This window comes from Heliconius melpomene, chromosome 5 (assembly GCF_056956725.1).
Source record: "Heliconius melpomene rosina isolate 202511_hmr_F chromosome 5, ASM5695672v1, whole genome shotgun sequence".
Lineage (NCBI taxonomy): Eukaryota > Metazoa > Arthropoda > Insecta > Lepidoptera > Nymphalidae > Heliconius > Heliconius melpomene.
In genome coordinates this window covers 1,275,566-1,288,544 of record NC_140393.1, presented here as the reverse complement: position 1 = coordinate 1,288,544, position 12,979 = coordinate 1,275,566, and the positions used below count along the sequence as shown (strand labels likewise).

General features: G+C 30.1%; 2 protein-coding genes across 3 annotated transcripts; one reads left to right on the top strand and one right to left on the bottom strand.

Annotated features, from left to right (window-relative positions):
- Nucleotides 1-1,282: 1,282 nt before the first annotated feature.
- Nucleotides 1,283-2,712, bottom strand: LOC146538805 (uncharacterized). The gene is made up of 2 exons (XM_085185573.1): nt 2,072-2,712; nt 1,283-1,630 (listed from the first exon to the last, which is right to left on the bottom strand). Exons 1-2 carry the CDS (start codon nt 2,369-2,371, stop codon nt 1,346-1,348), a joined length of 585 nt encoding a protein of 194 aa, XP_085041699.1. The 5' UTR covers nt 2,372-2,712; the 3' UTR covers nt 1,283-1,345.
- A 482-nt stretch (nt 2,713-3,194) lies between these two features.
- Nucleotides 3,195-11,984, top strand: LOC146538804 (activating signal cointegrator 1 complex subunit 2). Of its 2 annotated transcripts, none has more exons than XM_085185582.1 (13): nt 3,195-3,403; nt 3,489-3,566; nt 3,741-3,892; nt 3,968-4,148; nt 4,266-4,463; nt 4,771-5,021; nt 5,905-6,084; nt 7,567-7,707; nt 8,142-8,461; nt 8,782-9,019; nt 9,510-9,651; nt 10,028-10,185; nt 10,491-11,984. In XM_085185582.1, exons 1-13 carry the CDS (start codon nt 3,371-3,373, stop codon nt 10,645-10,647), a joined length of 2,229 nt encoding a protein of 742 aa, XP_085041708.1. In that variant the 5' UTR covers nt 3,195-3,370; the 3' UTR covers nt 10,648-11,984. The 2 variants fall into 2 exon arrangements, with proteins under 2 accessions (XP_085041708.1, XP_085041709.1); XM_085185583.1 differs by having other exon boundaries at nt 3,280-3,403; nt 3,856-3,892.
- Nucleotides 11,985-12,979: the final 995 nt, after the last annotated feature.

The window sequence follows — 12,979 nt, the reverse complement described above, 5'->3', positions numbered from 1 at the left end:
CGGAGATTTTATAGCACAGAGTAATAACGTGCAGAGTTCACCATCTTATCGCTTTTAAATGTTGCCATTTTATAATATGTTTATTTAATTTAAAAAACATCTAATACTATATTACAGGATTCTGTGTTACTTGTATTCCATAACAAGAAATATTAAATTATAATAACTACCAAAAAGATGTGCAATACTAGCCCTAGCTTGATCACTAAGACAAACATTAATTAAAATTTGATTTTTATGTATAACTAGCGGACGCGCGCAGCTTCGCTTGCGTATTTCGGGGTGAATTCTAATAAACCATGAAGCATGTGTTCAATGAAATATTTTTAAGAGTCTAAATTTCAAATTTTATAAACATCGGTGGCGATTTAAGAATTTTTCCATACAAACTTTTAACCCCTTATTTGCACCCTTATGGAAAGAATTCTAGAAAACGATGAAACACGTGTTCAATTAAATATTTTTAATAGTCTGAATTTCAAATTTAATAAAAATTGGTGCCGATTTAATTTTTTTTCCATACTAACTTTCAACTCCTATTTCGCCCCTTTAGGGTTAAAATTTTCCAAAATCCCTTCTTAGTGGATGTCCAGATTACGAAAGTAAACATCTGTCCAAATTCCACGTTTCTACGCACAGCGGTTACGGCTGTGCGTGCGTCTTACCTCAGTCAGTGAGGACAAGTCCTTTTATATATATAGATATTACGAGAGATTACGAGACGTATCTGACGTGCCCTTTCTGATAAGACAATGGATAAATAATTGCTTGGCCACCATTCATAATCAAAATTATGTGATGATGATATTATAATAAAAATAATAAAATCAGAGCAGGTCATTGTGACACAGTTCAGTTTCTGTCATGATGGTTATGGATTCGATTCTCACTGGAAGTGTTGTTACATTCTACCTGCCTACATAACATACAATGCTTTGAATTTCTGCAGAGTATCCTGATATTAGATTTTCTCTGCCTACACTGCTATGTGAAGGATAAAGCATGAAGCTAAATAAAGTGGAATCGATTATGATTCATCTTTAAACATTGTGAAATAACTGTAGTGTTGGGTTTCCCCCTATTTTCAAATTACAATATCACAGAAGTGAGTATTGCCTGTAAAATAATAATTTGAAGATAGCACAATATAGAAATAAAATCTCTAAATATTAAATATATTAAAAAAAAACATTAAGTATTTTAAAACATCTGTAAATAAAGAAAGCATTTATCTGAAGCTATATAATATAATATAAAATGTAACATAAATAAATATCTGAAATCTTAACTACTTATTTTATTATAAAGTAAAAAAATATATATACAACATAAAATAAATTATACATCATAAATTTTCAAAAGAAGCAACAAGTCTGTGCAGTCTTCCGCCTTCCGCACCTTTTATTAGCTTAACATTTCTTTTTAACATTGGAATGTCAGGATATATATCTTGGCCTTTCTCGTCTTGGCAAAAATCTTCTATGTTTGGTTCTAGGTCTTTTTTAATAGGTGTTTTGCTTTTGGACATTCTTTTGTCATGCTTGTTTTGTGCATTTGAGACATCTGCATTTAGTTCTACTAAGTTTTTATATATTCTATCATTGAAATGAAAATTCAATTTTTTTGTCATCTGAAAATAAATAGATTGAAATTATATTGTTTTAAATATGTATAAATGGTAAATAAGAAATTCATATTGTTAATTTCTTATTTACTATATGGATACTAAAATATAAATCTAAATAGTGGATGGAAACTAAAACATAAATGTAAAATTTCTAAAATATGTTGAGAATTTTTATATTAAGGCTGTAAGGGCATTGAAAAAGTTTCTTTTTCAATGCCCGGCATGCATGGCATGCAAAGGAATTTTAATATTTAAATTATTTCTATACCAATTCCTCTCAAGTGGCAACTCAATGAGAACTGAGAACTCAATATGGACATTCTGACACTCAATATGTTCAAATATCTCAAATATGGGCAGAAAATGATCAAAAGAATTTCTTAATAAATCTAATACTTTACTCAGGGTAAAGCATGAACCATGAAATTATAGAAATCATCATACCTTAGCACTAATTTGGGCTCTATCAATGTTTAAATCTTCCGGAGAAAGTGGTGGTGGTGGTACAGTTTTTCGTACATCACATAGGTAGTATGCTAAAGCTTCACTTGAGCATAACTTAGGCTCATTAAGATTATCTTTCTGTATAAAATGTTTGCTTGATATTTTTTTACTCGTCTTCGAAGGACCCGCATCAACGTCATGAACCCCCTTATGTTGTGACCGTATTCTCGATTCATAATTTCTAAGCAGCGTTTTTTTAACTTTGGGATCGGCATCGGCTTTTTTCATTTTTGAGGACATTAATATTACTCTATCCGTGATACATCACACTTTTACCAAAAATAGGAAGTGTGATATGGTTCTTCGATTATGCCCTTCCGAACGTGCCAAAATCAGGAAAACACTTTGTTATTGAAATTATTTGAATTCTATTTACGTATAAAAGGTCAGTAGTAATTTTAAAAAATAATGAAGTTATTTAAGACACTATCAGTATTCGTTTAGTTTTCAAAATTTACATGTTATAAATTTAAGTTATTAAACTTAATCGTTAAAAATTGTCTTTAATAGTTTTGTTTACTTTGTCTTCAATAATCAATGGTTTAAATTTGAAACTTCAGATAACGGTAGAAATAAGACAGAACCGACAGTGACAATTGCAGAATGTCATTTTTAATAGATATTTTACATTTAGAGAATAATAAATCTAAAGGAAATATATTTTTGAATCATACGTAAAATATAAATATAATTTTCAGACTACGACTATGACTATGAAGCACGTATTTAAAAATGTATAATTTTATTTTTTGTCGACAGTGACGTAATAATGGCAAGATCTGGATTAATTGTAAATTATATTTTATAATTAACAAAAATATTACTTTTATAAAAATAAAATTTTCGTCATAGTTTTTATCCTCTACTATTGCGTATTTTTTACATATCATCATTTATATGTATATCTTTAATTCATAGACGTATACTGGCAACGTAACTGGCGATAGCGTTAATTATGTACTTCCCAATAATATCTACGTTACGAAATAAATCATACGGTAAAGTACATAGATTAGTTTAGTGTTTACATTTTATACTTATACATGTCTGTAAAAGTTTTCAATTTTTCATCACATATGAATATGACAGAACATAGTTTGACATTATATGTCAAAAAATGTCACTGCCAGATGACATGCAACGAAATATTTTTTAATATTTCACCGAATACCCGAATAGTGCTTTAATAAAATTGTGATTTAATCATTTCTTCTTTCTACAATTAAATATTTTACAATAATGAACAAAGACAGCGTAAAGATCGATTTTGCCGTACGTTATATATTTTAAACCATTCTTATTATTTTTAATATGCTTGATATTCGCCACATAAGTAAAGATTTTGATGATGTTTCAGAATCCTAATAATTTTCCTGTAGAAAATGTGACAATATCCTTAACAAATACTGGTGTAATACAACATATAAAGGCTTTGGTATGATCCTATTTTTATTGTATTTTGTATTATTGATGTAAGAAAATAGATTTATATATTTTACGATTTACAACATGTTGCACAATTGTTCATATAAAACCAAAGTTCAGTTTATATTATTTTGTTACTAATATTGATTTTATTAAATTTTTAAGAAGGATATTTGTTTTAAAGGATCCATATTGGGTGGTTAAGAAAGATTTTATACAATATGAAAGGCCTCCATATGGCCCTGACCTGTTACTTGGTTCAGTAGATGCCTGGAAAACTAAAATGAATTTGTTTTTAGGGAATCTGAAATGGTTGCTTAAATTAGAGCATCATAGGTAAAAAAAACCATTCTTTGAATTATATTTTTATTTACTTAGTGTATATATTTATAACTTAATTGATATTTTTAGGTTTTGGAGTACTGTATTATATCATCCTCAATGTATGGATGCAATAGTTTCCTTTATACAAGAAGCAAATCCCCCATATATTGAATTATATGATAGCAAAGATATACAGAAATTATATGAAGATATTAGAAGACATGTTTTAGTTGTATTTAGTAGACTTGTCACTAATAAAGAAAGTAAGGTGAGTTACACAAATGTTTAAAAATAAATAATATGTAACTTGAGGTATATTTTTTTTACCATGCAGTGAAAATATGTTTCATCATCATCATCAATTTAATTGATCTTCTAATTTCAGTCTCAATGGATGTCTAAAGAGTACTTGGCAGATGTAATTTACGATAATTTCATATTTACAATACCGGTATTATGGGACTTGTGTTTAACATATGGTGCTGATAATCCAAGACATATATCAAAACTGATGGAAACTGTGTTCAGCATACAACCCAAGTACCAAAATGATGCTGTACAGGCTTTAATATTTGTACAAGAGGTATGTATATTTTAGTATATTTAATGTCAAGGTATATTTAGATTTTTTTTTAATTTAGGTTATAAATTATATTAAATAAATTCTTAATGTAGGTTAATTAATAACACTTAGCAGTCAGAGAGAACTGTAAAGCCATTTCATTCTGTTATTTGTGGTGAGTGCCTAAAGTCAATTCCTATCAGTATGGAGAAGTGAAAACAATTTTTAGCCACATGAAATCGAACCCCCAATCATTGAGTCATTTATGAATAATCTAAATAGTGACATATAATGATAAAATAATTTTAATAATAAACAGTCTTTCTAGGCTTTCAAGTACATAATATTGCAAGTTAACAAAGATTATGAAAGTGAAGAACCTCCAAACCTCCCAGAGACATTTAAAGGTTTTAGTGAAATAAGGAGGCCTTCAGGGAATAAAAATCATGATAAATTGACATTTGATATTTTAAAAGATTTAGTTATACATATGTTGGACACTGCCATGACATTAAGGATATATATAGAAGTGTATCCTGCAGGAGCAGAGTTGATGAAAAAAACGAATTTTGTTTTAAGGTGAGATTTTGTATTGCTCTATTAATGTTTATTGAAATAAGTTTTCTATTGACATTTGATTATTATTATTAAATACTCAATAGATTATTAAATTTGTATATTAGATTAATAAACAAATTGTAACTTCATTGTAAGTATTTTTGAAAATTATTTATATTTTGGTACTCAATATACCTAATAATTTTCAGTCTTTTCAGGTCTTAAATTATTATTAGCATATATGCAAAATGAATTAACAGCCTAATATAATAAACTTTTATTTATTTATTTATTTATTTATTTATACTTTATTGTACACCACAAACAGAAGAAAACAAAGTTACAAACTACATCTAGTACTTATAAGCTAATAACAAAGTGTGAAGTACAAGGCGGTCTTATCGCTAATTAGCAATTTCTTCCAGACAACCTTGAGGTTAGGAGACATAAAATTTAAAACAAATAGTGGGTGGTGCAAATAAATAAACATACGTAAATAATATTTTATCCTAATACATAAACTTAATACACAAATATTTATAAAATAGTACAATATATAAAGTAATATAATAGACTAATACATAATATTATACATATATAATATATATTGATGTCTTACTACTTTTAATTAAGTAATACTGGAAACTTCTATTTAATTTTATTAGATTTAATAACAAAAAAGTGTTCAATTTCAAAATGCTTATCTCTGATTTGACTATTGTTTACTTTTTTTTCCATTATAACATTATACATAAATACAATATAAAATAAAATTAATTATACATAAATTTAATGGTAATATAATAAAATTCAAAACATCTTAATAAGTAAACAACATAATTAATTTTTTAACAAGAAATAAAACATCAAAGATTATAAAATAGTAACAAACTCACTTTTTCAGTATAGTCCAACTCTATGAGTATGGGATTCCACATTTATATGAAAAACTCATGGAAGTGGGAGATGAAACGAGTATATCTTATACGGAATTAGAAGGATATATAGAATTGGCCCGAATTGAGCTCATAGATATTGTGAAGGAAATTTTGGCAGTATACAAGAACGCTATATTCAATAGAGAGTAAGTTTTTTTTCTCATTTAAATAGTCAGCCCAGTACTGCTTCATGTAAATAGTTATTAGGCCAGTGGTAGGGATACAAGCATGCAACTGTAAAAGCAAAGGGGTTATGGGTTCGGTTGCCATTCAACGAAATGAAATATTTAATATTTACATTTCTTTGCTCTGGTAATGAGGCAAAGAGTGGCGTTGAGTTCCGTCACTCAACACGCTATGCCTCCAGAATTCGAAAGGAAAGTGCAGAACTTAACTTTCTTCATAGGAATGGAGTGACTTAACACTAGGTTCCCAGGTTCTCCCTGCCTACACTGCTATTTGCGGGTTAATGCATGAAAATAAATATATTAGTTATTGTTTATATATTCATTTAAATAATCTACCCAATGGCTCAATTTAAAGTGATATGTTTTATATGCATACTGTTTCATTTTAAATTGCTTATGGTAGCTTTTGATCTTCTGTAATAATTAAGTTTAGAATAACTTAAAAAATGTATGAAAAACGGTCATGAATACTTCCTATACTTAACAATTTACGTCGTAGATTAGTAACAAATAGTTTCTGTAACAACAAAGTCTTAAGTATATTGTCAAATTAATTATTACCGTGCGAAAGAAGTCCGTGGAAATTTTCGCAGAATTTTCGTTTAAAAATATTTTGCGTTATTTAGATACATTTTAATTAATTATAAAAAGATTTAATTAAAATTTATTATGATGAGAAGGAATAAACACATTATTTGCTTGACACCTAGTATTATCCACACCTCTAAAGTACATTTTTAATTGGTATTTATTTTAACTTCAAAAATATTTTTATAATAACAATTTTTTAAATTGCTTTACAAGTGGGGAATTACGGACCCATAAGTATCATATGTACATATGTTACATTGAGACTTTGAATTAAGCTAAAAGGGGAATTCCCTTTGGAGAGATAACATTTGAAAAATATTATTTGGGGAATACCCCTAGAACATTATTGAGAATGGCAATTATTGTCTCACTACTTTTGAAAATTACCTATTTTGTAATAGTGCACTTAATAAATAAATAAACACATAAAACATATTACACATATTACACATATTTGTATTAATTATATAAATCACAATATTCATTATGATAACAACATAGATCCTTATCTATGTTATTATTATGTTACAGAATTTAATCTAAAAATATATATTTTATTCAATTTCATGCTGTATCTATCATATGGCACCGTAGGTAAAGAGAGCCAAGACACTCCGCTCTCCGCATTCCACGCTGCGCTATTTTATTTTGCGAATGATTACATTTGAATTATTTTCATTTTATGCCTTGGTAAACAAATCACGGCGTTGTGTTCCGCAACTTAACACGCAAAATGTCAAAAATGTGTCAGAAAGAAGTTACCGAGTCTCTTAACACTAGATTTCTTCTGTCCCATTCTGCTAAACTGAAAACCTTTTTTTTTTTCTTAAATAATATTTTTTTATGCAGAGGCAGTGTTATAACAAATGTTGAAGCGTATCTCTCGTTAATGATGGACGTGCTATCAGAAAGACTTCTTATCAAAGACTACCACGCGTGCTACCCCGTACACGATGACCTGGAGATGTTGAAACAGGCATATCCTGACATGTATCCTTTATATTTTAACTAGCCCTTACCTGCGGTTTCGCCCGCCTGGTCAAAAGGAAATTAAGTAGCTCTGCAGTAAGTTACATGAAAACAATTAGATAGTTCGGTTGTGGGATCGATTCCGCCACTCGACACGCAATGCCTCGAAAATTCGGCTAAACGTAAAAAACGTCTAGGCTGCTATATTGCGAGATACAGCGTGAAGCGTGAAAAAAATACATTAACTGTAACTTATCTTCCTCGAGAAATGAATTATCCAAAAAATATTTTTTTTCAATTTGAACTGAGAGGACCGCTTTCAACCAAATATTTTAGATTTATAATGTTAGTATGTATTTATATATATTTGCTACGTTCTATTTATATATCTTGCTGATAACATCTCTACTAACGAGTAAATGCGTAAAACAATTAAATCTTTAACTCACAAACAGTGATACAGTAAAAACTGATTTCATATTACAAGCGATATATTCTAACATAGACGACCCGATACCTGAAGAGTTGTCAAACACAAATGTCACAGATAACTTAATTAATGGCCATTTAGAAACTACAGAAAACATACCAGGACCTTCCAAAGAGACGGAAATACCAAATAATGTCAGGGAACAGTCTTTAATAAGTGAAGTAAAGGATATTTTACCACATTTAGGTGATGGGTACATATTAAAGTGTTTGCAACACTATGACTTAAATGCTGAGAGAGTGATTAATGCAATTTTGGAAGATAATCTCGCTGATAATTTGAGAGGTAATTCAGAGTTTGTGTAATTTTAGTTTTTAGAAAATTGTAAATAACATAAGGATCAAAATTTTGTCTTTACAAAAACTTAATTATTGTGAGTTATTTTTTTACTTTATACTGTTATATGTGTAAAATCAAAAAATCTTGTGTGAGAAAGCTTATCTTAAGTGCTAAAAAAACATTTTTGTTCTTTAAGGAGTAGAAAACATTTGCTTCTCTATTTTCCCAATGGAGACATGTTAATGGCAATGCTCAATATTCTATTAACACATCCCAAATTAGAATTGAACCCACAACAATAAATCAGACTTATATATAATTTGTAGGTCTAGACACAAGTTTACCAATAATCCCAGAGGATCCAGTAGACAACAAATATTTAGAAACTGGTATACAAAGATTGAATGTCTTCGATGGCGATGAGTTCGATATAATGACTCGGGATGACGTGGACCTTTCTAAAATACATGTGGGGAAGAAAAGAGAGAAATATAAAGATATTAAGGACATGTTGGATGACAAAACTGAAGTTAAGAAACGTGTGGATATATATAGTAAATACAAGTGAGTATTATTTATTTTGACATTAATTAGGCACTAAAAACCGGACAAGCGCAGGCCGGGATCGCCCACAGAGGGTTCCATACATATACTAGTACTACCTGTAGATGCTAGCTGCCAAATATTATAATTCAAGGTCAACCAGAAGTACCTATTAATTTTGATTCCCTTTATATATTCTATTAAGTAAAACTAGAAATATTCATACATATTTTCAGGAAATTATGGGGCGTAGATTTGAGTATATGGTTTGAATTTCAACCCGATATCTCCAAGCGTTCCTGCGATAAAGGCTCTTGAAAGGCAGACGGACGGACAATAAAGTGATATTATTATAAGGGTTCCTTTTTTCCTTAAAAGGTGCGGAACCTTAAAAACAGTACCACTGTAAACTGTGCATACATTGCTGTCTGACGTTTATGTCAGTACGTAGTCTATTCGTACAAACAACTCACTTCACTATAAGATTTATTACATTTTCTCTCCCCTCCAGTCTAGTATGCGATGAAGAGAACATGTACTCCGACGAGTACGACGACACGTACGACTCGGACGGCGTCACGCACGCCGCCGACCTCGACGAGCGGCGCCCCTTCGTCACGCCGCGCGCCCTGCAGACCAGGCGAGACGTACAGGTTCGTCGGTATTTTGTTACGTTTACAGCTCCGTATTGCAAAAGAAAAATACGGAATCCTTATAGGATCTTTTTATGGAGCATCTAAAGTACCCATGAAGGTATAGGTAAAGAGGTGAAAATCAGAGAAAAGGTAATAACGAAAAAAGTGTTAATATTTTAAATTACTATTATATTGACTATAATGTTTACTATCCTCCTAATGGGAAAGTGTAGTATATAAAAGAATTGTGCTGTTAGTGTCTTTCTGGATGACTCTTTTCAATACTATAATGAGTGGAGTCATCCAGTAGTGTCCTCAAATGTACAAGAATTTAATTATTTAATCAACACACACCATAATACATTATTAACGTTTGTTCAATTATAATCTTCAGGAGGAGTCAGAAGAATCAGACGAGGTAGAAGAAGAGAAACCTACGAACAGTAGAAGTAAAATGGACTTCTGCGTGAACCCCGAAGAGATGAGAGCTCGAAGAGAAGCTAACTTCCAGGCGAAACGAGGACGAGGAGGATACCGCCCGCCGCCGCCCAGGTATGTTTATTTGTTATATAATATGGGGTAAATTATCGTTGGGGGTAAGACCGCTAATAGATCTATCATGGTACCGGCAATTATCCGTTGAGTAAACCTATCATTAAAAAGTTACGCCCAAATTTCTGCTAATTTGTTTTTATACATGCGGTCTTGACCTATTAGACATCATACCCCGTACTCTACTATTGTTTTGAATAATTGAAAAAATTATATATTTTCATTGACTGTTTTAATAATTTATCATTCATAAAACAAAAAATTATCAAGAATGAAATTTTAAAAATAAAACATATTCTTTACAGAAATACAGACGTAATAGGTAAACCTAAAGGCCATGGGCAAGAAAAGGAAGTACTTTTAAATAGAGATAAGAAAGAAAAGACTAAATCAGCTCGAGCCAACCACAACAGAAGACAAGGGGCGCAGTGGAAACGAAGCCGGGGGATGATGCCTTCATAAATTGTTATAAAATATGTTAAATAAAACTGTTTTTGAACTGATGTATCTACTATTTTTAACGGATATTTTGCACTAAGGATAAAAATATTAAAAAAATCAATGGAGCTCTCTCTCTCTAACTTATGGGAGCCGTCCAAGAGCTATCCACATTACGGTGTAACATGGGTATAAGTAGTTCGATGTAGATTGTTGAGAATGTATAACTTAGTGGTCACAGCACTGGGACGGCTTCAAAGTGGCGCGGGTTTGAGTTCCGCTTTTTACGTTAAAATTTTTATACCTTTGATAAAATACATATCTCTATATATGTTATGTTATTTGATTACTTAAAGGTTAATGTTAAGAACGTTTTTTAGTAGAACATAGTAAAGAATAATTTTTAAAATGTTACATTAAATAATGTACTTCAATGATGATATATTAGTTTGTGATCAATTAGTTCACAATAGTTTTATTTAACATGTTGTAACATCAATTAAAATACTATTTATTATATACCTCGCCAACGCCATATTGGTTCAATTAATATGACGCGTTTTACGTCTGTGGGACTGTAAAAGTGATTTTACAGAAGAAAAACAAAATGAATAGTAATATTTGACAAACCAAACCTACCCATTTAAAGTAATAAATTTACATACATTTATTTGCCATGCCATATTGTAATACTTAACATGAGCGCAGAAAGAGAGGGAGAGTAATTACTTTCGCATAGACTGCTACAAAATATATAAAACCATAAAACGTCTTGGTTAAACCTATTTTAATACATATTAAAGTTATGAATCTATTACTATTTTAAACATATTTTAAAGTGTTGCCAGTTTTATCGTCCCTTTATTTTATTTTTTTGTATTTTTATTTCGTAGACTGTAAGTCTTAACTATTATGAGAACAATACAATGTTGTAAATGTTCCTTTACACATAATGAAATAAATTGTTTAAAGAGATGTTGTTTAGAACTACATAAAAGCTCGATTTTATGCGGCTTCAGCTGCCTTCTCTTGGAAAGTAAAGGACGGCACATTAAAATATATATATATATATTAAAATGAATAATAATATGAATAATAATATTTTCATTTTAATATATATATATATATTAAAATGAAAATATTAAAACATACACATACACTACTTTTTAATAATTTTTTTCATGTGTCAACACAAGAGCTTAAAAACTTAATTAAAAAATTAGGAAAAAAAACGATGTTTTTATTATTTTATTTTTCTGCATTACTAAATATACACACATATCAGTTTTATATTATGTTATATAGCAACACTCATACGCAGCGAGTATGTTAGTTACATGAAATAAATTAATATTTATTATTGTAATTTTTTATTTTCAAATTTCCTTACTAGTAATACTTTACTGTGATGTCAGTCGGCAATTCGGTTTTACTGTAATGCTATACTTTTTTTGGAATACGAAACTTTTTGTTAATTCATTAATATTATAAGAAATGAAGAATTTTACGTTGAAAAAAGATTAGCGGTTAGATTAATGCTGCTTCGTAGTAGAAAGCACCTTTTAAAGGTAACTTAAAGTTGTAGGTAATAATAGTTAATTAAATGTTTCTAGTACAGGTGTCCTAATTCCTGCAATAGGTCGATACATGTCATTCGATTCCGGCCAACAGTAAATGTTATCACGTGCTGAATCGTAGAAAGCGACGTTTTCTGTATTGAAAGTGAGGATAAAGGTTAGTAGGATGTGTTGAAGGCGTCCTTTATTTTATAATTGTGTAATTTTCTCTATATTATTACAGGAAATGACTACGACTCGAGGAATGAATTATTTGGTAACAAGAGAATGCGGCGTTGAGTTCCGCCATTCAACATAAAATGTCATGAATTGAATAATTTGGCAGGTTGTGTTTTTGAGTCCCACTCGAGGAAATTACATATTTAATAGGGTTTTTCACTTCTTTGCTCTGGTATTTTGGGAAGACGCGGTGTTAGTACCGCAACATAACATAGAATGTCTCCAGAATTCGGTGGAAGAAGGGAAGCCGAGTGTCTTAACACTGGGTTCCCTATGCCTACCTTGCAATGCGTGAAACTGAATAAAAGTAAGTGTTTATGTAGGATTATTTTTCACCACCCTCCATACTCTACAATAATAAAAATTACGGGCATTATAGCAAAACGCAACGTTCTCTACCAGCACAGTGTAGACACACTCCAACTCCAGCGTCACAATTGCGTCAAGTATTATAAAATAAATTATACACAAATATAAAATAATTTATTCTTCCCACAATCAATTTTGCAACCAACTCTGTAACCCCACATAAATATAATAAATAATAAAACGCACCACAG